Here is a 26,158-nt window from a genome sequence, read left to right on the forward strand (position 1 = left end):
TGGTATGATCTTTAATCCTTTAAGGTGCTTCTTTCCACAACTACCTCCTACCTTCTTACCTTAGCTTATTTTATTAAGGTTGAACTTCTTCTTTTTAAGGTCCTGCTTACTATTATGCAAATAAATGATAGGTCAAGTGGATGACACTCTAGAATTGAAAAGGACCTTTATAGGCTGATTTCTAGATGACTGGACCTAGAACAGGGAAAACCTGAATGAAATTCAGCTTCAACATTTAGTAGCTGTGGTACTGACCACTCCTACTTCAAGTTTCTTAATTGTAAATTCAAGGTTGTTGTGGGGATTAAATGAATACCATTTTCAAAACATTTTGCATAGTGCCTGGAAAATAGTAGCATTTAATAAAGACCATTTTTTCCCACCCTCACCATTCTTTCATCAGAAACTGAGAATATAAAAGAAAAATGAGGCCAGCATAGTTAAAAGACTTGCTTAGGTTACATTGATAATATGTATTAGAAATGAGATCTAAGCTTCTTTTATAACACATGAATATTTTACCTCCATAGCAATAATATCCAAAGACATGACTTCAATGGCAGACATATCATCTGAAGTGGCATGTAGATAGTGGCAGCCAAGATATAGATAGAATGAGAGATACACACATATGTGTGTGTGTGTGTGTGTGTGTGTGTGTGTGTGTGTGTGTGTGTGTGTGTGTGTTTTGGCTGACTACAAGGAACAAGTCCCTCGCTTTTTATGATAGATTCATGCAAAATGTATATAATTTGGGCATAGATATTCTTTTGGAGACTGGGATATCAAAGTCTAGGTGGCCTATTGGTTACTTGTTTGTGCACTTTTGTGAATAACATATTCCTGAAGTGAACTTTGGAAATGTGTCATATTAATGATTTACAAATAAAGGGATCATCAGTGTATAAAAAGCAAAGCAGAAAGGCTATGAACACCAAGAACCTGCAAAATGTTCCCCAGGCCAGTTTGTATTGATGATTTTGAAAAATATGCAAAATCAGTTCTTCAAAAGTCCATTTATGATTATTATCGATCTGGTGCTAATGATCAAGAAACTTTAGCTGATAATATTGCTGCATTTTCAAGGTAAGGCAATTCAAAAAAATATATTCTTTTGTTATGAGGTTAATAGTTTCTAAATATACTTTCTGATTATGTGCATGTGTGTTGATACATGTCTGTGTGTTTTTTGTCAGGAGATTTAGGTGTATATAAAATTTGTGTGAAGTGGACCTTAAAAATACTACTTCAATGAATCTATTATCTTGTTAATATGGGTGGCCTCTGGAGGAATGTATCCTAAAACCCATCCATGTTGTCCTTTCTATAGGCCTCTTGTTAAATGTTTAAAAATATTGAGTTTATAAATAATTTCATACTATATATTTTTAATTCTACAGAATCAAGTGATTTAAACTACTATATCTCCAGAATCTTTCTGTGTTGCTTAATGTGCCTGTTGCCTATCGAGGTGGTAGTATTTGCCTCACATGGAAGAGTCAAAACTTTATATTTGACTTTATGTGAACATAGCAACAAATTCAGATAAGCACTTGTGATAGTGCTTTTCTCCCTTACCCATGCTTTTTGGGAAGCCTCTAGAGATCACATCCTCATTCTACTGGCATTCATTTTGCTTGCTGCCTAGGCATATCTAACACTTCAGATTTTAATTTATGTAAGTAGGCTTAATCTTTAATCTTTGAAACATTTCAACTTTCCTCCAAAAATGTTTCCTTTTTATTTCTAAAAATGCTGATTCCCTTGATATTTTTTTTTTCTTTTTCAAAGATAAGTTGGCAGGATGACTTGTATCTTTTCATCATAAAGATAAATATTGAAGAACAGGGAAATGACTCCTCATAATCTGTGCAATTACATGGGATTGATACTTTTCCTCTAGCCATTCAATCACTGTCATTCAATTTTAGAAATAAGGGAATAGAGAATTAAATGTTCTACACTATTTATGTTACCATCAGCAATGGTATTGTCCTATGTAGGGAAATAGTATGTTCATTATATCTACAATTGTTACATTGTCACTGTCACAATATCTCACTATATCCTTGATGATAACAAATTAATGAATAAACAAATAAGTGCTTATTGATTATTATGTGCCTGGTTGGATGTTCAGTAATTTTTCAGTCATGTCCAACTTTTTGTGACACCATTTGGAGTTTTCTTGGCAAAGATACTAATGTGATTTGCTATTTCCTTCTTCAGCTCATTTTATTGATGAGAAACTGAGGCAAACAGGATTAAATGGCCTGCCCATCTAGAAAAGTATCAGAGACAAAATTTGACTTCCCCAAGGGCAGTCATTTTTTAAAAAATTCAATAGTATTTTATTTTTCCAATTACATATAAAGATAGTTTTCAACATTAATTTTTGTAAGATTTTGAGTTCCAATGTTTTTTTTTCCCTTATTTCCTCCTTTTAAGTTTCCCCTGATCCCTAAGGCATCAATCAATCTGATACAGGTTATACATATACAATCATTTTAAGCATGTTTCTATATTATTCATGTTGCAAAAGTAAAATCAGAACAAAAGGGGAAAACAACAAGAAATAAAAACAAGAAAACAAAATTAAAAAAAAAAGGTGAGAGTAGTATGCTTCAATTTGCATTCAGTCTCTGCAGATCTGTTTGGATACAGATAGCATTTTCTATCCCAAATCTATTGTCCTAAATCACCATATTGCTAAGAAGAGCTAAGCTTTTCATAGTTGATCATCACATTTTTATTTTCTTTAAATTTTCTATAGTATTTTATTTTCCAAATACATGTAAAGATAGTTTTCAGCATTTATTTTTGTTAGACTTTGTGTTCCAGATTTTTCTCCCTCCCTTCTCTCCCCTTTCCACAAGACATCAAGTAATTCAATATAGATTAAAGATGTGCAATTATTTTTTTGTTTATTTATTTTAATACACATTGTATTATGAATATATTGGGAGAGAAAATCAGAATAAAAGGGAAAAGCCATGGGAAAGATAAAAAAAAAAAATAGAAACAGAAAAAAGAAGTGAACACAGCTTGTGTTGATTTACATTCAATTTTCACAGTTTTTTTCTGGATACTGATGGCATTTTTTATCCAAAGTCTATTGGGATTGCTTTGGATCACTGAATCACCAAGAAGAACCAAGTCTTTCATAATTGCATATTTTTGCTGTCATTGTGTAAAATTCCTGGTTCTGCACTCAGCATCATCAGTTCATGTAAATCTTTCCAAGCCTTTCTAAACTCAACTTGTTTATCATTTTTTACAGAACAATAATATTCAATTACCTTCATATACCACAACTTGTTCAGCCATTCCCCCAATTGATGGGCATCTACTCATTTTCCAATTCTTTGCTACCACAAAAATTGTGCTACAAATGTTTTTGCACATGTGGGTCCTTCTCCCTTCCTTATAATTTCCTTGAGATACAGATCCAGTGAGATATAGGTCTATGCCAAGTTTCTGACATATTATTTTACAGTTTTCCTTTAAAAGCTAAGCTAAAGCTGTTAATTATTTGCAATAGATTTTTTGGCTGATTTTCTAGGATTCTTTATATCATCATATCATCTGTGAAGAAAGAAGCTTTGTTTCCTCATTGCCTATTCAAATTCCTTTAATTTCTTTTCCTTTTTTTATCGCCAAAGTCGACATGTCTAGCACAATGTTGAATATTAGTGGTGATAATGGGCATCCTTGTTTCACCCCTGATCTTATCAGTAATGCATCCAGTTTCTCTCCATTACAAATAATGCTTGCTGTAGATTTTAGATAGATAGTGCTTATTATTTTAAGGAAAACTCCTTTTATCTCTATGCTCTCTAGTATTTTTAACAGGAATGGGTGCTATATTTGTCAAAACATTTTTCTGTATCTAATGAGATTATCATATGATTTCTGTTGTTTTTGTTCTTGATATGGTTGATTGTGGTATTATTTTCCTGATATTGAAGCAGACCTTTATTCCTGGTATATATTCCACTTGGTTCTGGTGTATTATCCTGTTGATAAATTGCTATAATCTCTTTACTAATATTTTATTTAAAAAGTTTGCATTGGTATTCATTAGAGAGATTCATCTGTAGTTTTTTTCTCTATTTTGACTTTTCCTGGTTTAGGTATCAGTATCACATTTGTTTTATAGAAGGAAATTGGCAGTACTCCTCCTATACCTATTTTTAAAAATAGTTTACCTCATATTGGAATTGTTCTTTAAATGTTTGGTAGGATTCACTTTTGAATTCATATGGCCCTGGAGATTCTTTCTTAAGGAGTTCATTAATGACTTGTTCAATTTCTTTTTCCAAAATGGGACTATTAAATAGTTTATTTCTTCTGTTAGTCTGAGCAATTTGTAGTTTTGTAAATATTTCAGTTAGATTGTCAGATATGATGCCATACAGTTAGGCAAAATAGCTCCTATTTATTGCTTTAATTTATTTTTCACTTGTGGTAAGTTCACCCTTTTCATTTTTGGTGCTGGTGATTTTTTTCCTTTCCTTTTTCTAATCAAATTAACCAAAAGTTTATCTATTTTGATGTTATTTTTTCATAAAACCAATTCTTAGTTTTATTAATTAGTTTAATAGTTTTCCTAGTTTCAATTTCTAATTTATTGTTTAATGGGGCTTTTTATTTATTTTTTCTTTTTTTTTTTAGCTTTTTTAGTTGCATGCCCAATTTCTCTATTTTATTCGTGTAGCTATTTAGAGATATAAAATTTTCCCTAACAACTTCTTTGACTGCATTTTATAGGTTTTGGTATGTTGTATCATTATTGTCATTCTCTTGGATATAATTATGGATTGTTTTTGTGATTTATTGTTTGACCCACTCATTCTTTAGAATTAAATTATTTAATTTCCAATTGGCTCTTTCCCTGGCCAATTTAAATTTCTCTGGCCCTTTATTGAATGTAATTTTTATTGAGTTGTGGTTTGAAAAGGAAACATTTACTATTTATGCTTTTCTGCATTTGATTGTGAGGTTTTTAGGTCCTAATACATGGTTAATTTTTGTGTAAGTGCCATGTGCTACCAAAAAATTGTATTCCTGTCTGTCTTTATTCAAATTTCTCCAGAGGTCTATCATATCTAGCTTTTCTTTGATCCTATTAACCTCTCTAGTTTCTTTCTTGTTTATTTTGTGGTTAGATTTTTCTGATTCTGAGAGAGGAAGGTTGAAGTTTCCCAGTAAAATAATTTTGTTGTCTACTTCTTCCTGTAACTAGCTTAATATCTTCTCTTGGAATCTGTATGCTCTACTACTTGTTACATATACATTTAATATCATTAATACTTCATTGTTTATGATGCCCTTTATCAAGATGTACTTTCCTTCCTTATTTCTTTTAATTAGATCTATTTTTAGTTTTGCTTTATCTGAGATCAGAATTGCTACCTCTGCTTTTTATACTTTAGCTAAAGCATAGTAAATTCTGTTCTATCTTTTTACTTTTATTCTGTATATGTCTCTCTGTGTCAAATGTGTTTCTTGTAAACAACATATTGTAAGATTGTGTTTTTTAATCCACTCTGCTATTTGCTTCCATTTTATGAGAGAGTTTGTAATGCCCCCATTAGCTTTCTGGAGGGCCTTTGGACCAGCCTTGGTTTCAGCAGAATAATCACCATGACAACAGTCAAGGATAAAGTCCAAAGTCTTTATTCTTTCCTTCACAGTCTGTTTCCTTCACCTGGGGCCCCAGGCTAGCTTTTTAGAGGCCCTCTGGAATGGGTCTTGGTTTCAGTGCAGGAGGCAGGAGAGCTGCCAGGACTGTCTCTATCTTGAAGTCTGTCTTCCTTCCCAGATTTCTTAGCTCTTATATACTCTATTATAAGTACATCATTGTAGGTGTCAATCTTTTAGAATAGGTGTCAACTTGTAGAACTATACTAAGTACTAGAGAATCATTATCTTAATTCTACTGAGTTGTTTTAAGATTAAATCAATTATTAGAGACCATTATTGATCACAAAATAGAACATTTTGATTACACCAAATTAAAAAGTTGCACAAACAAAACTAATGCAAACAAGATTAGAAGGGAAGTAACAAATTGGGAAAACATTTTTACAGTTAAAGGTTCTGATAAAGGCCTCATCTCTAAAATATACAGAGAATTGACTTTAATTTATAAGAAATCAAGCCATTCTCCAATTGATAAATGGTCAAAGTATATGAACAGACAATTTTCAGATGATGAAATTAAAACTATTTCCGCTCATATGAAAGAGTGTTCCAAATCATTATTGATCAGAGAAATGCAAATTAAGACAACTCTGAGATATCACTATACACCTGTCAGATTGGCTAAGATGACAGGAACAAATAATGATGAATGTTGGAGGGGCTGTGGGAAAACTGGGACACTGATGCATTGTTGGTGGAGTTGTGAAAGAATCCAACCATTCTGGAGAGCAATCTGGAATTATGCCCAAAAAGTTATCAAAATGTGCATACCTTTTGATCCAGCAGTGCTACTACTGGGTTTATATCCCAAGGAAATACTAAAGAAGGGAAAGGGACCTGTATGTGCCAAAATGTTTGTGGCAGCCCTTTTCATAGTGGCTAGAAGCTGGAAGATGAATGGATGTCCATCAATTGGAGAATGGTTGGGTAAATTATGGATATGAATGTTATGGAATATTATTGTTCTGTAAGAAATGACCAACAGGAGGAATACAGAGAGGCTTGGAGAGACTTACATCAACTGATGCTGAGTGAAACGAGCAGAACTAGGGGATCATTATACACTTCAAAAATGATACTGTATGAGGATGTATTCTGATGGAAGTGGATATCTTCAACATAGAGAAGAGCTAATCCAATTCCAGTTGATTAATGATGGACAGAATCAGCTACATCCAGAAAAGGAACACTTGGAAATGAGTGTAAACTGTTATTTTTACCTTCTGAATCCAATTCTTCCTGTGCAACAAGAAATTCGGTTCTACACACATATATTGTATCTAGAATATATTGTAATATATTTAACATGTATAAGACTGCCTGCCATCCGGGGGAGGGGGTTGGGGGAGGAAGGGAAAAATTCTGAACAGAAGTAAGTGCAAGGGATAATGTTGTAAAAAATTACCCATGCGTATGTACTGTCAAAAAAAAAAAAGTTATAATTATAAAATAAAATTAAAATTAAAAAAAAAGATTAAATCAATTAAGTCAATCATACTGAACTAGAGAACTCACATGCTAAACTAGATAACCACTGTCTTATCAATTCCACTGAGTTAACACCTTGTAGTAGGATTAAAACAATCTCCTGCTCTTTACAAGAGTTCATCCCATTCACATTCACAGTTATGATTACTAGTTCTGTATTTCCCTCTATCCTATTTTCTCCCCTGTATATACTTTTATTCTCTCTTTGATTTCTTTAGTAGTGTTTTGGATTTTTTTTTTTTTTTTGGATCCACCCTACCCACTATCTTATCTTTTTATACCCCTCTTCTTACCATTTTTTTCCCTAGTGCTTCTGCCCTTCCTCCTATTCAGCCCCTCCATTTTCTTCCCTTTGTCTTGTCCTATTTTTTACAGGGTTAGATAAATTTTTATACCCAACTGAATGACTTATTCCATCTTCGAGCCAAAATTGATGAGATCAAGCTTCAGACAATGCTCAGCTTGCTCCTTTCTTTTATTCCATTTCAACAGGCCGTTTCTCCCTCTTTATGTGATCTAATTGTTCCCATTAAAATTCCCCTTTCTTCTTCTTCCTGTATAGTCCTTTTTCCACCCCTTAATGACTTTTTCTTTGATATCATCACCAGTCCATTTTCAACCACACCCTGTGTCCATGTGATACCCCGCTTCATTTGCCCCACTACCAGATACATTTCTCAAGATTTACAGATATAATTTTACCATCTAGGGATAAAAACAATTTAACTTTGAATAATTTGTTTTTCACCTGTTTATCTTTCTATGCTTTTTAGTCCTATGTTTGAAGATTGAAGTTCTGGGTTTTTGTTTTTGTTTTTGTTTTTTTAAATAGAAATGAATGAAAGTCTCTTACTTTATTGAAGATCCATTGCCTTCCCGGAAATTTGATGCTCACTGGGTAGTCAATTCTTGGTTTTGACTGCAGATCCTTTGTCTTCTGGATTATGGTATTCTAAGCCCTTTATTGTAGAAGGCACCAAGTCTGGGTAATCCCAACTATTGCTCCTTGATATTTGAATTGTTTTTGTCTGGCAGTTTGGAGTATATTTTCTTTGAAATTGTAGTTCTGGAATTTTGCAATAATATTCCTTGGGGCTTTCCTTGTGGAATCTCTTTCCAAAGGTGATCAATGGATTCTTTCAATCAGTATTCCCTCCTCTCATTCTAGAATATCAAGGTATTTTTCTTTGATTATCTCTTGAAGAATACTATCCAATCTCTTTTTTTGATCATGGCCTTCAGGGAGGCCAATAATTTTTAAATTGTCTCTCCTGGATTTTAAAGAAGGGAAAGAGACCTGTATGTGCAAGGATGTTTGTGGCAGCCCTCTTTGTAGTGGCCAGAAACTGGAAACTGAATGGATGCCCATCAATTGGAGAATGGCTGAATAAACTGTGGTACATAAATATTATGGAATATTATTGTTCTGTAAGAAATGACCACAGGGTGATTTCAAAAAGGCCTGGAGGGACTTACATGAGTGAAATGAGCAGGACCAGGAGATCATTATACACTTCAACAACAATACTATATAATGATCAATTTTGATGGATCTGGCCCTCTTCAACAATGAGATGAACCAAATCAGCTCCAATAAAGCAGTAATGAATTGAACCAGCTACACCCAGAGAAAGAACTCTGGGAGATGACTGAACCACTAAACAGAAGTCCCAATCCCTCTACCTTTGTCCGCCTGAATTTTTGATTTCCCTCACAGGCTAATGGTACACTATTTCAAAGTCTGATTCTTTTTGAACAAAATAACTGTTTGGACATGTATACTAATATTATATTTAATTTATACTTTAACATATTTAACATGTATTGGTCAATCTGCCATCTGGGGGAGGGAGTAGAGGGAAGGAGGGAAAAGTTGGAACAAAAGGTTTGGCAATTGTCAATGCTGTAAAATTGCCCATGCATATAACTTGTAAATAAAAAGCTATAATAAAAAGAAAGAAAGAAAGAAAAGCAAGAAAAAAAAAAAAAAAAAAAAAGGTCTCTCCTGGGTCTATTGTCCAGGTCAGCTGTTTTTCCAATTAATTATTTTACATTTTCTTCATTTTTTTTTTTAAAGTTTAATTGATTATTGATGTCTCGTAGAGTTATTAGTTTCTACTTTCTTCATTTTAGTTTATAATGTGTGATTTTCTTCGGCAAGCTTTTGTATCTCTTTTTCTATTTGGTTAATTCTAATTCTACTTTTGAAGATATTATTTTCTTCAGTGGATTTTTTTTTCTTTGCATTTGGCGATTTGTATTTTTTAAGGAATTGCCTTCCTTTTGCAAGCTGTTGACTCTCTTGCTTATCTCTCATTTCTTCTCTCATTTTTTCCTTCTATCTCTCTTATTTGCCTTTTAAAGTCTTTTATGACCACTTTTGAGAAGCCTCTTTGGGCCTGAGACAAATTCATATTACTCTTTGAGATTTCCTCTGTGGACATTTGTCCTCATCTGAGTGGGTGTTTTGCTCTTCCTTAGTAGCTTTCTATGGTCAAGGTTCTTTTCTGTTCTTGTCCATTTTCTTTCCTTTACTTCTGATATTTCCTATTTTTTATGCTTTTAAGGTTGAACTCTGCTCCTGGAGTAAAGGGGGAGCTGTCCCAAACTTCCTGTGCAGCTTTGAGCTTTGGCTTTGGGCACAGGGTTTCCTTGTGTTTGCAGGGGTTTGCTGTATCTGTTCTTTCCAGGAAACAGACTAGTTTCCCAGAATTTGTCTTGTGAGCTGGGGGACTGAGGACAATTCTAATGTTTTGCTCTGCTTCTGAGCCAAGATTGAGGGTCTCAGTTGCTGATGTCCTATGATTAAAAGCCTCTCATAGGCTTTTCCAGACTCTGTCTGAGGTGTTCTGAAAGCTCCTTTCACATCAGTGAGAATGACCTTGCTTGAAGTTTTTCCAATCTATCTTGAGCTGGAGAGTGATTTCATTCTGTCACTCTGTCCAGAGGCTTGGTTTCATGTAGTTTCTGAGTGAAATTGGGAGCTTTAGCTGCTTCCTGGCTTCCCTCCACCATCTTGGCTCTATCCCTAAAGTCAAGTTAATCATTTCTTATCCAGTGGCTTCTTAATTTTTCAAAGCTGATAAGGTCTTCCTCTTGTTAAGGGGAAGGAGATATGGTTAATCTAAAACCTGAGACTTTTCCTTTTCCCATTCCCCCATATAATTCTTCCTCAAGTATATACGGATAAGATAAATACCATATTATCTGGAATTTTTTATGTGCATTTGTCATGTTGTGCAAGAAAAATCAAATCAAAAGGAAAACAACCATGAGAAAGAAAATACAAGTAGAGAAAGAAACAAAAATGATGATGATGACCATACTATGTTTTAATCCACATTCAGTCTTTATAGTTCTCTCTCTAGATGGGGATGGCATTTTCCATCCTAAATCTATTAGAAGTGCCTTGAATCAGCACTTGTTGAGAAGAGCCAAGTCCATCAAACTTGATTATTGTATAATTTTGCTGTTACTATGTATAATGCTCTCTTGGTTCTATTTCACTCAGCATGAATTCATTTAAGTCTTTCTAGGCTTTTATGAAATGAACCTGCTTATCATTTCTTATAGAGCAATAATAGTCCATTACATTCATAAAACATAACTTATTCATCCATTCACCATTTACTAAGCTTCCACAGTTTTCAGTTCCTTGCCACTATGAAAACGAGTTGCTACAAACTCATGTGGATCCTTTCCCCTATTTTCTTTGAGATACAGATCCAATAGTGCTACTATGGATCAAAGGACATGCAGTTTTATAACCTTCTGGAAAAAGTTCAAAATTGTTCTCCAGAATGGTTGGACCAGTTCACAACTCCAATTATAATGCATTAGTGTTCCAGTTTTCCATATCTCCTCCAACATTTATTCTTATCTTTTCAGGTCATCCTAGCCAACCTGATAGGTGTGAGATGATACTTCAGAGTTGTTTTAATTTACATTTGTCTAATAAATAGTGATTTGGAGCATTTTTATATGACTATAGATTTCTTCTTTAATTTCTTCATCTGAAAATTGTCTGTCCATATATTTGACCATTTGCCAATTGGGGAATTATTTTTTATTCTTATAAATTTGACTCAATTTGAAGAAAAGTCTTCCTAACTTCAAGTTTGGTACTCCATTCCCTCACTGTGTCATCTAGCTGCCCCTATGTGCTAGGTCCTTGGAAAGTAAAAGGAGAAATAATATCATTAAAAAATAAGAACTTTCTTGTTGGTTTATTTTAAAAACCTGGGACAGAATTTTCCATTTGTAAAATAATAAGAATTTTATTCTTACCCTAAGCATCCTTTTTTTAGTGGAATAATAATAAAGTGTTTTGGTGAACTTCAAAAATATCATCATCATTATCATAATTTACTATTTAAGTTTTTATTATTAGGTAAATTTACATTTTCATTTTTATTTCATTCATCAAAATTAATTTCATTACAAATGGACATTATTTATAAGGTGAAATTATCAAAACTATTTATATGTATAGAGTGTTTTTTTAGGAATTGAATCAGGACCATTATCACTATAATATTCACTTAGTTGCTCTTCTACTAATTTCCACTCATCTGGATCTAATTCTTTTTCCTTAGATATGTATTGTAATGTTTCTAAAAGTAGAAATATCTGCTCCCAAGTTACAAGTGAACCTTTGTTTTTTATGAGTTTAACTAAGCTTTTGACACATTTTCCTTGAGGTGAAAAAGAAGGCTGTTTTCTAAACATTTGTCCTGTATCGGCTGAAACACTACTTTAGCCCTTAACAAAATTTCCTTCTTGTCTATTTTTTGTACTTACCCTAATTTCTGGGTCCACTAAACTCAGGATTGGAGACTTTTCCACTGAAATCAGGATCGGAAGCTTTTCCATTGAACTCAAGATGTGTCAGTCTGGACTGATGACTGTAAATCCTTAGTCACTGTTTGGGTGCCAAAATGTATTGTTCTCTGTTGGTTTTCTAGAGGTCTTGGAGCAGCCTTCGTTTCAGTAGAGTAATCACCACAAGAATAGCCAGGTATTAAAATCCAAATCTTTTATTATCTCCTTCACAATCTAGTTTCCTTGCCTGGGACCCAGCTAGCTTTCTTGAGAACCTTTCAGACAGGCCTTGGACTCAGTGGGGAAGTGCAGGAGGCCACTCATGGTGATGTGAGATGAAGATGAATGAATCTGTCTCTTAGTCCCTGCTGGCAGTTATATACTTTATTATAATTACATTATCATAGGTATGAATCTTGTGGAACTATATTAAGTACTAAGTATATGTACTGAAGTAGAGAACTATTAATCACCATGCTACATTAGAGAACCATTGTCTTATTAATTCTATTTAGCATCTTGTAATAATCCTTGTTTTAAGTACAAGAGTTCTGGCCCATAACGTTTTCTCACTCCTGCAACAGAACTTTTCCCATTATATTAGTATATTATGTCACTTGGGGCTAATCCTATCTGTTCCTTAAGCTCAGTGTAGTTTTAAGTAATTAATTTAGGTTCCCTGAACCTCTGCTTTCTCTTCTGTAAAGTAGATGAATTGTATCAAATAGCTTTGAAATCCCTTGTAGTTCTGGGTCTATGATCCTGTGTCCCTATGGTGTACAACTTCTTGCTCATCTCAGTTATAATCCTATATGAAAGAACAATGAGGTTGACTTTTCTATTACACTAAAAAAAAAAAAAAGCTTGTAAGCATGCAGGCAGGATACTGTGGATTTTTCCCAAGATCCTGCCCCAAATCAAACTCAGATTCATTTTCTCGGATTGTTCAGGATCTGGTTTTCTTCTAAATAACATGTAGATTTATTGATGGCAGTGAGTATTAAAAAGCTGATACTTTTTAACTTTTAGGTAACATTTACATTGGAAACAATTCCCTAACTTGAATAAGAAATTATAAAAATGGGACTTTCTGGTATTATGGATTTCAAAAGGATTTGAGAGAGTACAAAAAATTAGATTGAATTAAGGAGTAAGCTAATTATTCTGAATGTGCAGTCTTACCAGGAGTTGTAACATGTTGTCTCAAAAGTATCACAGATTCCTTTAATCACTACAAAGGTGACATAAGAAAATTAATTTGATGGATAGGGTAGATAAAGGTATTTAAATTGGTTATAGTCAAACCAGTGAAGTAGCTTATTCTGCATAGTAGCATTCTCTCCCTTTCTCCCACCCTCTAAACAAGTAACTCTTTTTGAGGCTTCAGAGAATTAGATATTGTTGTTGGTGGTGACTCATGATTTTTCAAGTGAAACATTTCAGAATTCTTGTCTTTGGGCCAGTCTACTAGAGTGTACTTAGTGGAATTGTTTTGCCTCTACTCATCTCTATGAATGCTGGGAAAATTTTTAGAATGTGTCTCAAGGATTAGATAGAAGTAAACAGTGTTGAAGATCCTGCTTTTTGATTGTACTATTCACTCTGATAACTAAAGAGCCTTTCCTTTTGACTTACAGCTCTTATTAGAATGTGAGATGTTTGAGAAGTTTAAAAATTCCAATTCCATGTACCTTTATTAGTCCTATTATCTACCCTTTAAATTCCTTTGGTTGTCTTGGGTTACTTTGCAATGTTGGCATGTAATTCTTGAGAGGACCATCAGTTTATATGCCCAGTACTTTTCCTGGTATGATATACAAAATAAATACTTAATATGTTATTTTTTCATTAATTCATATACGTGTTCTCTAGTTTTAGATGAATTTTTGTTTATTAAGCAAAAAAAAAATAAACAAAACAAAACAAATTCTCTACACTGAAGTTTTTTCAGATAGAGATTTTTCTTTCTCCTTTAGCTTTAAGCAATGTTGGTGATCAGAGAATACAGTCTGACATCTAAGACTTTTTTTAGGTCCTTATAAACCTTATAAAATATGTATGACCTTTGTTTTTCTTAACATATATTTAAAAATAACTGACCATGAATCATTAAGAATGAATTTTCTATCAGCATTAGATCTATTTAAAGTCATGGTTTCTATAAAATCAATATGCAATTTCCTCATTTTAAATTTCAAATTAAAATTAGAAAAAAAAATCTTAGCCAAAAGTGAGAATCTCCACCATGAATACTGCAAAGGCATTCAAAAAGAGGGGAATGTCTCTTAGTGGCCCAGAGGGGTCTCCAACTGTCATAGCTTTTACTTATACATTCAGAAAGAAACATCTAGGTCACTCTCATGGCTCTCCAGCCATAGGTCATTCCCTCTTACTGATTGGGACACCCTCCTAGTCTAGTTTCAGTCCAGACACCAAAGCCAATATGGATAAGGGTTTTGTTTTTTAATCTGCAAACTCATAGGAACATGGTCTTACTTAAAGTCAGAGACCCACAGAGGGCAAATATCAGGTTTTAGCATTTGCATTCCCTTCTTTGTGCTACACTTAGGACTAATGGTAATTTATTGCTCTGGCACATTAATGCAGACAAAGTGCTCTTTTCAATCATCACTCTCCTGAGTCTTTTCGTGGCTTTCTCAGAACTGAAGTATCCTTGATGGAAGGTAATTCTAGAGGGTAGACATTTAAGAATATAGCCTATGGTTATAAAGAATTATGAAAGTCTCTTTCCTACCACATGACCTAGTGTCTTTTGCAGTGAATATGGTTTTCTCATTCTAAATAACAGGTGAGTAAGAGAAAAAACTCTCTTAAGTTATTACTCACAAAGTGATTTGAACTTATGCTGTGATATTTTCTGTATTTTTCTCACTTAGATACCATACAAATGTGACTAGATGATCCCCAAAGTTGAGCCCCTTGCTTTCTAGCTTTGTGCCAGCAAACAAAGTGACCTGTCTACTATTTAAAAACAAATTTAAATGGAAAAATGTTTCACAATCTCTATCTATGTATTCTTTCCAAAGTTAAGATATAACTAGGTTCTATAAAGGTGCTGCCAGTGCATTTAGAAAGCTCTTCTAGAACAATTGCCGATGCAATATAAGCGTTCTTTACTCAGGTTTAAAAATATTCAATTCCATACACCTTTACTTTTATGTCTTATTGTCTATGATTTAAATTCCTTTATTGTCATTGGTTGCTTTGTAATGTTGCCATATTATTTTTGAAACATCATTCTCTAAAACCGAGCTTCTAACATTTTTTCCACTTGTGATACTTTTTTGCCAAGAAACTATTACGTGATCCTAGTTATATGGGTTTATAAAATATATATACAAATCAAACATTTTCTGAGAACAAATCATAATTTTGTAATTTCCACAAGTAGATATGAGATTCCATATCAGGTTGTGAACCACAGTTTAAGAAGCTGGGACTTAAAAGACCACTGGACATTGATTCTAATTTTCACTTGATTAGTTTAGTAATGTTGAACAAGTTATTTAACCTTTCTGGGATTTAGTTTTCTGATCTGAAAATGTTTGATTTAAATACTTTCTAATGTTCCATTCATCTTAATTTATTTCATGAAACTAAACAAAGTAATCCAAAATGAAGTCAGAAAATTAAAAGTAGTTTCATCTGCATTTTCCATCTGATTATCTCTGGATGAAAAGATCAGGACCAAAGTGTGTGTTGAGATGCCTGACTGGAAACCCTGACTCTATACTACATGGAGAAATTATGGAAAGAATACATCCATCTCAGGATATGAGGAAAATGAGTAGTTGACAAGAGTACCAGAAAGCTAATGCCAGGAATTATATGATATAGTACATGACTCTCTATATAAAAAATCCCCCCAGATAAGCCATTATCATAAGGGACAAGAGAATAATAAGTTTTGTCACTCAGCTGAGTATTCAGTTAGAGTCATACAAGAAGGACTCTAAGTAGGATCAGATCAGAAATAATCGATAAACAAGAAAGTCATAGGAGCATAGATTTAAAGGGGAAGGAACATTCAAGGCTATTCTGTCCAACTTTTGTCCCATTTTTTTGGCTGAGGAAATTAAGCAATGAGAAGTCAAGTGACTTCCCTAGAATCAAAGAATTAGTAAGTATTTGAGGGTGATTTAAACCTAGGTCATTCTGACTGAATGTATCCAGTGGCCAAAGGCATAAGGTCCATGAGGCACAGGGATATATGCAACTATTTTATGGATTATGTATTTATATACACATACTTTATATATAGTTTAATAATTGAAAACTACTCCAAAACTATTGGAACAATGGGTATCTATCACCCACACACAGTGGGGGGAAGAGAAAAGAGAAACAGAGACAGAGACATACAGAGAGAGAGAGAGGGAAGAGAAAGAAACTAAGAGGGGGGGAGAAGGAGGGAGAAGAGAGAGAGAGAGAGAGAGAGAGAGAGAGAGAGAGAGAGAGAGAGAGAGAGAGAGAGAGAGAATTACAAAGTAAGAAATTATATTTCAGTCCTCTGAGTATCTGTGCTAGAAAATGGTGTATAAAATAGAGCTAGTATTAATTATGCTTCCCTATTTTACTCAAAGAGAGGGAGCCTTAATTATTTTAGACAGTATTGGACTACATCTCCAAATATAAAACAACTCATCCTTTGCTTCGTTTGTAAGATTAAACAAATCCCACAACTGAGTCAAGAAGAAGCATTTATCATGTGCCATATAGTTATTTATTGCATGTCTGAATATCTACAGTTATCATTTTGGCTCAATACTCAAAATATTGTGAAGACTTTTAACAGTCATTAAAGTATATATATATATATATATATATATATATATATATATATATATATATATATATATGCGTGTGGTCTTTAAAAGTTTTACTGAACATTGACAGATTAAACAACTTGTCCAAATTTATATGGACAACATGTACCAGAGTAGGGAATAGACTCATACCAGTCTTTACTTTTTAGACCATTGATCTTAGCACCCTTTAAAAGACTATGTGTTGGGCAGCTAGGTGGCGCAGTGAATAGAGCACCAGTCTTGAATTCAGGAGGACCTGAATTCAAATTTGATCTCAGACACTTAACACTTCCTAGCTGTGTGACCCTGGGCAAGTCACTTAACCCTAGCCTCAAAAAAAAAAAAAAAAAAAAAAAAAAGACTATGTGTTGCAGAGCAGGTAGCTGATCTGAACTGATAGAGGGGAATTTCCTCACTGGGAACTTTTTACACTATTAAAATTCGAGAGACAGTACAAAAAATGAAATAAACTTTTTTTCCTATCCTGTGACATTTATTTTTCTTAATCTGTGTTTTAATTCATTTATCTGAAACCATTCTGTCCATTCATTGATTGAATCATGTTCCATCATGTTCAGGAAGGGAAATGAAGTGTTTGTGAAGAGTAGGTGCTCACATGTTTATTAGTGGAACAGTCCCACCCAGTGGCCAAGGGCTTCATTAAATCCAATGTAAAAAGACATTACTGTATCTAAGAATTGTGGAATGTTAGGACTGGCAGGGACTAGAGAATGTCGAGTTCAGTCACCTCATTTTATAGAAGAGAAAACTAGGGATCAGAGAAATGAAGAAGTGATTTGTATGAGATCACTCAGCTATTTTGGGCAGAGCTGCAAATAGAACTCAAATTTACTGACCTCTAGTTCAGTACACTTTCCACTAAACTATACTCTCCTTGAAATGGAGTTACATTTCTCCTCCCCCCCTTCCAAAAATTTAATCTTCAACATACACATTCAGGTATCCTCACACCAACAAACATATACAGCACCTTTTATCCAGATTCATATAAAGGCCTTCATTTTTTCATAGTTCCAAATGCAAATAGTAAGTACATTTGAGAACTTGGTATGTCTCATCTTCTATGATGCTTTTTCTTCATTATTCTGATGATAAAGTCACAGATGATTTGCCTTAAAATATGTATTTCTCTCTGACTCTCTAAAATAAATACCAAATAATTTTGTTGTGGAGAACACTTAAGGGGAAAAACTCCCATAGATAGAACATTCAAGGTGACAAAAAAATGAAATTACAATACTCTAAAATATGCAAAAGAAAAATAGAAAAAATTATATGTGAGGAAGAATTAGATTATGATAGGGTCTTTATCCTGAATTTAAGATCATGTTAGCATCAATTCTCTTCCTATTCTTTCTCATTTCATCACACCTTCCCCTTCTATCTTCCCTGGAGAAGGGACCACATTCCCCTGAACAGCAATAGATTGTTGTCTATTGGAAGAAGAGTGGTCCATTTTTAAGAGGATGGAAGTCAATGGAGATGATTTAAAAATGCTTCTATGAAGAACAACTTCATAAAATTTGAAGCTGTCAAAAATGGACTATACTGTTTCAAAGGGGTGAGCTTCCCATCTTTGATGAACAAATGGAGACTTGACCCCTTGTTGGGGATAATTTAGGGGAGATTAATGAGCCTGAATTAGATTACCTGTGAGGTTCAACTCAAACATTTTATGATTCTATCCATAACTATTCTAGGATGGAATGCATTTGGGATTTTTCTGAATGTTGTCCTTTATAAAAAGCTGTCAAGATTAAAAAAAAATTGACATTAAGTATCTTGATCTTTTGTAGTGTGGTATAGTTGAAAGAGCACTGAACTCAGGGTCAGAAGACATGGACTTTAGTTTTTAAGCTCAGTCATTTACTGGTTTTGGGACTTTGGACAAGTTAAAAAAACTATAAATCTATTTATTGTAAAATGGGAATATGAATACTGTAATGATTATGTTAAAGGATTGTTTTGAGGATAAAATCAATCAATAAACAATGAATAAACATTTGTTAAGCACCTATTATATGTCCGGTATTGTAGATGGAAGTTATTTGACCCGGGTTCAAATTCTATTTAACTTTTTCTGTATTATCCTGGGCAAGTCAGTTGGCATCAGCTTCCTTATCTGTAAAATGGATATACTATTAAGATGGGGTTAATATGAAGATCACATGAAAGATCATATCTAAAGTGCTTTACAAATCTTTTTTTTTTTTTTTTTTTTTGCTTTACAAATCTTAAAGCACTTTGGAAGTGCTCATTATTGTTTATTATCTGTCAATAGCAGCTTAGTTCCTTATAACACTTGAGTTTTCAAAGTGCTTTCCTCAAAACAACTTCACTAGGTATGTCATGAGTACTTTATTGATAGCACTTCATAAATGAAGAACAGAAGCAGTTCATAGTCATGTAGCTTGTAAATTTTGGAAATCTGGATCAAACTTAGGCTTCCAAATTTTGACTCCAAACCCCATATTCTTTATAGTACAGTCTGTTACTTTTCAAAAACAAAGAAAAATCATCAAATTCAAAATCAATCTATTAATTTCCTACTAAGTGCTAGGCACTTGACTAGATACTTGGTTATACTATTAGAAAGAATGAAACAATCTTTCCCTATAAGGAACTTACTTTCAAATAAGAAGGACATATGAATGTCCACATCATAAATGTAAAGTTAATACAAAATATAAGGTAGTGAATAACAGATCATTTGGAAAGGAAGGCACCAGCAGTTGGGGGGGGGGAATAAGAAAGGACTTCATCCAGAAGATAGTATTTAGGTGGCATTTTAAAGGAATTGGTTGACTCTGTGAAAAGATGGGAGAAAGAAACACATTCCTAGCTTAAAAGACTTATAAAGCAAAAGTACTGAAATGGAAGAAATGGAAGAGTCTTGGTGAAAAACAGAGAACAGTTTAGCTAGATAATTTTCTTTTCTTTTCTTTTTGATGATTGATTAACTTTTTTTAAAATTATAGCTTTTTATTTACAAAACATATGCATGGATAAGTTTGCAACATTGCCCTATGCAAAACCTTCTGTTCTAAAATTTCCCATTCTTCCCCCTACCTACTCCCCTAGATGGCAGGTAGTCTAATACATGTTAAATATGTTAAAATACATGTTAAATCCAATATATGCATATATATTTATACAGATATCTTGTTGCACAAGAAAAATTGGATCAAGAAGAAAAAAAGAGGTAATTTTCAAAGAGGCTAAAAAGGTATATTGGGACCAACTTGTTTAAGGCTTTATAAGTCAAAGAGTTTATATTTTATCATAGGGATGCTAGAACACCATTGTAGTTGGTTAAGTAGGGGAATTGTCCTATCTGTAATAAGGAAAATTACTTTAACAGTAGTATATAGGATATGTTGGATTTGTGGGAGACTTGGCACAGGGAGACTATTATCATTTGTTCTTATTATTGAGTTGTGTCATTCTTTATGACTCTATCTTTTTGGATTTCATGGCAAAGACATGGGAGTGGTTTGCCATTTCCTTCTTTGGTTCATTTTACAACTGAGGAAACTGAGACAAACAGGATTAACAGAGGTCCAGGATCAACACAGCTAGTAAATATCTGTGGCTAGATTTAAACTCAAATCTTCCTGACTTAGGCCTGGTGCTCTATCTACTGTACCACTTAATGACTAATAGAGAGATTGTTGTAATAATCTAGGCAAGAGGTGATGAAAGCCTGAGATATGTGGTAGTTGTGTGAGTATTAAGAAAGGTCAAATATAAGACATGTTGTGAAGGTAGAAACAAGAAGATCTGGGAACTGATTGGATATTCAGAATGAGAGAGAAGGAGATGAGAATTATACCTCAGTTATAAAACTATGAGACTGGAAAGGTGGGTAGAAATGAGTAAATTGGAAGAGGGGAGGAGGATTTGGGGCAAAGATGTTAAACTCCTTCTATGTGTAAGGCACCAAAAAAGTACCCAAGAGAGCAAACCTTAAGGGTCAATAAATCTAGGTTCTTGCTCCTGTTTCAAAATCATTCTAGATGTGTGAGCAAGAAGTCATTCAGACAACTCTTGAATTCTCTACGTTAACAAATGAGTTGTTAATACTTTGATGGAGGAAGATTAAAAGGGAGGCCTGCATATTGATGAAATTGTGGATCTGGAGTCTTCTTGAACTTTTCCCTCCTAATTAAAAATATACAAGATACATGCTGAAAAATAGCAATATACAAATACAAATGTTCTGATTACTATTGTTATTCCAGAAATGTGAAAAGGGAATAAGCATTTACATAGCACCTACTGTGTTCCAGGCATTGTGCTAAATGCTTTTACAAATATTATCTCATTTTAACTTCACAAAAATCTTGCAAGGTAGGTGCACTTCTTATCCCCGTTTTACAGTTAAGGAAATTGAGATAGAGTGACATGTTCAGGATCCACAAATAGTATCTGAGGCTGGATTTAGATTCAGTTCCTCCCAGTTCTAGGATCAGTGTTCTCTCTACATGCTTCACCTCCAACTACTTCTTTATGCTTAAGCTTTAGTAGTGAAGATGAACTTGTAGATAAATATATATATATATAAATATATTCTTTAATTGAATTCCAAGTCCTCAAATGATGGACACAGATATAAGTTTGAAGGTCTTCTTACAAAACCTTTTTATTTTCATTTCCTCTGCCATGGAAAACCACAGAAAAGACAATATCTGGCTTGTTTTGTCCTTTTCTCTCTCTTTCTCTCTTTTTTAGCTAGTATTTTATTTTTTTCCAAATAATGAAAAGACAGTTTTTAACATTCACCTTTGCAAAATCTTGTGTTCCAGGTTTTTCTCCCTTTCTCTCCTTTCCCCAATACAGAAAGCAATCTGATATAGGTTAACATATGCAATTCTCTTGTTTTCTTAAAAAGGACTCACTTTGGTTACTTATGATAAAAAATAAGAAACATAGGACAAAACCTCCCACAATCATACAACAGGATCATTCCTGAGCCCCTAAATTCCCACTTCCTATTACATAGGACCCTATTTAGTCATTCTGACTTCAAGTACCACATAATATAATTCAAGATTGCTGCCATCCTCAGTTTACACAGTTTTTATATTTAGCAGTAATATACTAGTAAATTCATAGGTCTGGATTGTTTCTTGGTGCATGTGGCTTCCTGCTGTGTTAATCTGTTTAGTACTAAAAAGGATGTGTTCCATAGGTTTGCTATTGTCCCCATCAAGTTTCTGTCACCATTTTATTGTCTCCATCTGGTGTTGACTCTTTGGTGTTTGTAGTTCCCTAAACAGTCTCATGTGTATCTTATCGTCTCTGACTCTTCTTCTCTGAGTCTGTGCTTTTTCTTTAGTCCAGAAAATTCCTTTTTTTTTTTTTTTTTTTTTTTTTTTTGTTATACACATCTTAACAATCATCTCTGAATGAAGATGGAAAGGTTTAACAAATGATTTCCTTGCATACCCTTGCATACTAGTTTCCATACATACATATTTAAACTCATATACATCTATATATTCATATCATATGAATGTGTTTATCAAATCATTTTTTGCCTTCTTTTCCCCTATTTTACTTAGTTTTTGCTTCTGACCCTAATACTTCCTTAAAAAAACAAAAACTGGGTTTTTTCTTGTGTTTTGTTTTTATATTGGTTACACTCCCTTCCACATTCATCATTTTTCCCTTCTAAAGCACCATCCTAATTAACAAGGAAACTATTAAAAAAAAAAAAAACTAAAAGAAAAAATGAGACAAAGAGTAAGTAGAGGAGAAAATTGGTTAAAAAAAAAAAGATCAATAAATTGAAGAACCTGAAAATGTATATACTTTCCTATACAAATTTTAAAGGAAAAAAAAGGATGTTATAATTAAAAAAAAAAAAAGAATCAAGAACAGATAATGTAGAACACAAAAATCTCATTCAAATTAATGTGATAAACCAAAGGTCCGTTGGGAAAAAAAAATGATGAAAATATGTAGGAAATAGCATGGAACCAATAATGACTTGCATAGAGGTGAGGAATAATACAAAAAATAGGTTTGAGAATCTATAACCAAATTAGCACATTGGGGAAGCCAAGAAGGAAGAGTTCATCTGGGAAATGCTTGAGCTTTCCCAGTTTTCCTCAGTAACTACATGAAACCAATCTCTGATTAGAATCTGATGGAATTAAACCACTCTCCAACTCAAGATAAATTAGAAGGACTTCAAGAAAAGTCAGTGTCACTGAAGTGAAAAGAATTTTCATCCCAGCTCAGAGTCAGGAGAAAGTGAGTGAGAAGATCTTAATCACTGCAGAGCTACAACTGCCAGTCCAGGAGACCAGGATGTTGCCTGGAGAGACCAGGTAGAGCTACCTCCTGTTGTAAGCTTGACACTAAACAAAAGGGTCCCTTGTACTCAAAGCCAAGGCTCAAAAATGATACAAGAAGCTGGAACAGTACCCCCTGTACCCTAGGAGCAAGCTCATCCTTAAAAGTTACAAAATAGGAAAAAAGAATGGAAGAAAATGAGCACAAAACTTAAAAGAATCTTAACTATAGAAAGCTATTGTGGTAATAAGGAAGACAAAAACACCAACTCAGAAGAGAACAAAATGTCTACATAGGGAATTTCAAATGATATGAAGTGGTCTCAAGCCCAAAGAGATTTCTTGAAAGACTCAAAAAAGATTTTAAAAAGCAAATGAGAGAGGTAGGAGAATGTATATCCAAACAAATCCAATTTATATTTATTAAGTGGCAGTTACCTATTGTTGCTATGTGCAATGGTCTGTACTAAGTTCTGGAGATACAATTAACAGAAAGAATACTCCTGCTCTCAAGAAACTTACACTCTGATGGGGGGGAGATAACATATAAGAGGAGGTAAGAAAGTAATGATGAGATTTGGGGGACACTAGTAAGAATATAGCTGAAGGCATCTCATTCCATGTAGTTAAAACCAGGAAGAGCATCAGATTCAGAATGGGGGGACCTGTATCTAGTTTCTTCCCTCTAAAGGAAGGTATTGGGAGAAGTTTGATGTTCTACTTTCTAGCCCTCTGAGCAGAAGGGAGAGGAGCCTTATAGGTGATGATATCTATCAAGGCTTGAATTAGCAGCATGGAATGAACTTAATCTGGGAAGGTATCATGTTCTGTGAAGCTGAAACTAGTCAAAGGAGCACATACACAGAGAAGATTTTACATATATATATATATATATATATACACACTTATAGGTACATATTAGGCTCATGCAAAGTCTTTTTCATTCCTCACTATATACTGCAGAGCATCAATTCACAGTGGTTTGAAGAAAGTCAGTTAATCAAGGAGAATTATATTAACCCCTTGCTATTGAATGAGGCATTATGCTGAGTGTTAGGGATGCAAAGAAAGGGAAAATTATGATCCTTATCCTTAAGGTGCTCATATTTTAAAGGGGAAGACAACATAAAAATCAGATTGTACATCCATGATACATAGATATAGATGGATATTGATATATGCATATCTATCTTCTATCTATCTATCTATCTATCTATCTATCTATCTATCTATCTATCTATCTATCTATCTTCTATATGTGGAAATTAGTCCCTGAGGGAAGAAACATTATTGGGAAAGATAAAAATCTAAAAAAAATAAGATTTGATCTGAGTTTTGAAGAATACTAAAAGGCTCAGGATCAGAGTAAGGAAGGAGAGCATTCCAGTTATATATGGACTGGGCCAGTGTAACTGGATCTTAAAATTTGTGGAGGAAAATAAAATGTAATATTAGAAGGGTAGGAATAACTCAGTTATGAAGACTTTAAATATTAATTCCAAGATTATATATTTGATCCTGGAGGCAATGATGAATCACCGGAGTTATTAATTCATTGTCAGATTTCCTATCCTTACAAACATCACTAGTAGCTTTCCTTCAATGCAGCAGTGGAATAATCATAATCATAATAATGATAATAATACCATCTTTATTATTAACTTTAAAGTCACTTAAAATCCTCTTCCCTCCACAAATCCACTCTTGTTTTGTATTTTATTTCTTTCAGATTGAAACTTTATCCCCGGATGCTTCGGAATGTTGCTAAAGTTGACCTGACCACTTCTGTTTTGGGACAAAGGATTAGTATGCCCATATGTGTTGCATCCACAGCCATGCAACGCATGGCTCATGTGGCTGGGGAAATTGCTACTGTAAGAGGTAAACAGGACTTCTTGCAGGGGAAAAGGAGACAAATATCATGATTTTAATTAAGGGATTCATGAATGTTTGTGATAGTTTCTACCCATGATTCCTCTTTATGTGCAGATAGCTTTTACTCACATCAGAACTGTTCACTTGTGTAGTACTGGTGAGAAATTCAATCCATTTTATAAAGCATTTCTTATTAAGGACTGATATAATAATTTCTCTGGTTGTGCTTCCTATAACTATACTAACTATATTTATGGTGTAAGGCTGGGAGACATGTACTCAACAGAAAAGTTTTACAGACTTCTTTAGAAACCAATGTTAACTATTAACAACTGAAGACCTATGAGGAATCTGAAGAGAAGGGACCAGTGTTGATGCACAAGTAACTCTCTCATCTAGCCTAGATATTTTTTTAAAAAGTAATAAAAAAAGTGGAACATGGAAGGAAACACATGACTGTTGATTTATATAAAAGGAATATAAAAATATGACATAGTCCTCTAAAAATAATACCAGGAATCTGACAGCTAAAAACAAGAAAAAGTTGCATATACAATAAAATAATATTCATTCATAATTGCTTTATATTTATTCATATAGTGCTTTAAGCACTATAGTGCTTTCATATAATGCTTTAAGTTTTCCAAAGTGCTTTACAAATATCTCATTTTATTCTTACAACAATCATAGGAGTTATGCTATTATTATAGCACCCATTTCATATGAGGAATCTGAGATAGAAATTAAGTGACTTGCTTAAAAGTCTCACAGCTAGTCAGTTTTCAAAGTAGAATTTTAACTCAACTCTTCCTGACTCCAAGGCCAACACTGTATCTACTACTCCACAATGTATTTTGTTTATTTTTCCTTTTCCAATTACTCAAATGATTTCCTGAAAGATAATGTTTAGGCTCTTTTTTATCATGATTTTTAAAAAGCCTAAGTCTCTCTTAGATCTATTTTCCAGGTCAATTGTTTTTCCAATGAGGTATTTCACATATCTTCTATTTTTTTTTTTCTTTTTTCTTTTGTTTTACTGATTCTTGAAGTCTCATTGAGCTATTCACTTCCATTTGTTCAATTATAATTTTTAGTGTATTTTTTCTTCAGTTACCTTTT

At 33.5% G+C, this 26,158-nt stretch overlaps 1 protein-coding gene across 2 annotated transcripts in view; it reads left to right on the forward strand.

The window, feature by feature from the left end:
• HAO1 (hydroxyacid oxidase 1) overlaps positions 1 to 26,158 on the forward strand; it is a 94,362-nt gene that overhangs the window by 22,369 nt on the left and 45,835 nt on the right. The window contains exons 1-2 of one of the 2 annotated variants that reach the window (XM_074287892.1): positions 893 to 1,086; positions 24,894 to 25,045. In XM_074287892.1, the coding sequence (XP_074143993.1) occupies positions 950 to 1,086; positions 24,894 to 25,045 (289 nt within the window). In that variant the 5' untranslated portion in view covers positions 893 to 949. Of the gene's footprint in view, positions 1 to 892; positions 1,087 to 24,893; positions 25,046 to 26,158 lie in introns of those variants that run through there. The other variant, XM_074287893.1, reaches the window with a different exon arrangement.

The sequence above is a fragment of the Sminthopsis crassicaudata genome, chromosome 2 (genome assembly GCF_048593235.1).
Source record: "Sminthopsis crassicaudata isolate SCR6 chromosome 2, ASM4859323v1, whole genome shotgun sequence".
Lineage (NCBI taxonomy): Eukaryota > Metazoa > Chordata > Mammalia > Dasyuromorphia > Dasyuridae > Sminthopsis > Sminthopsis crassicaudata.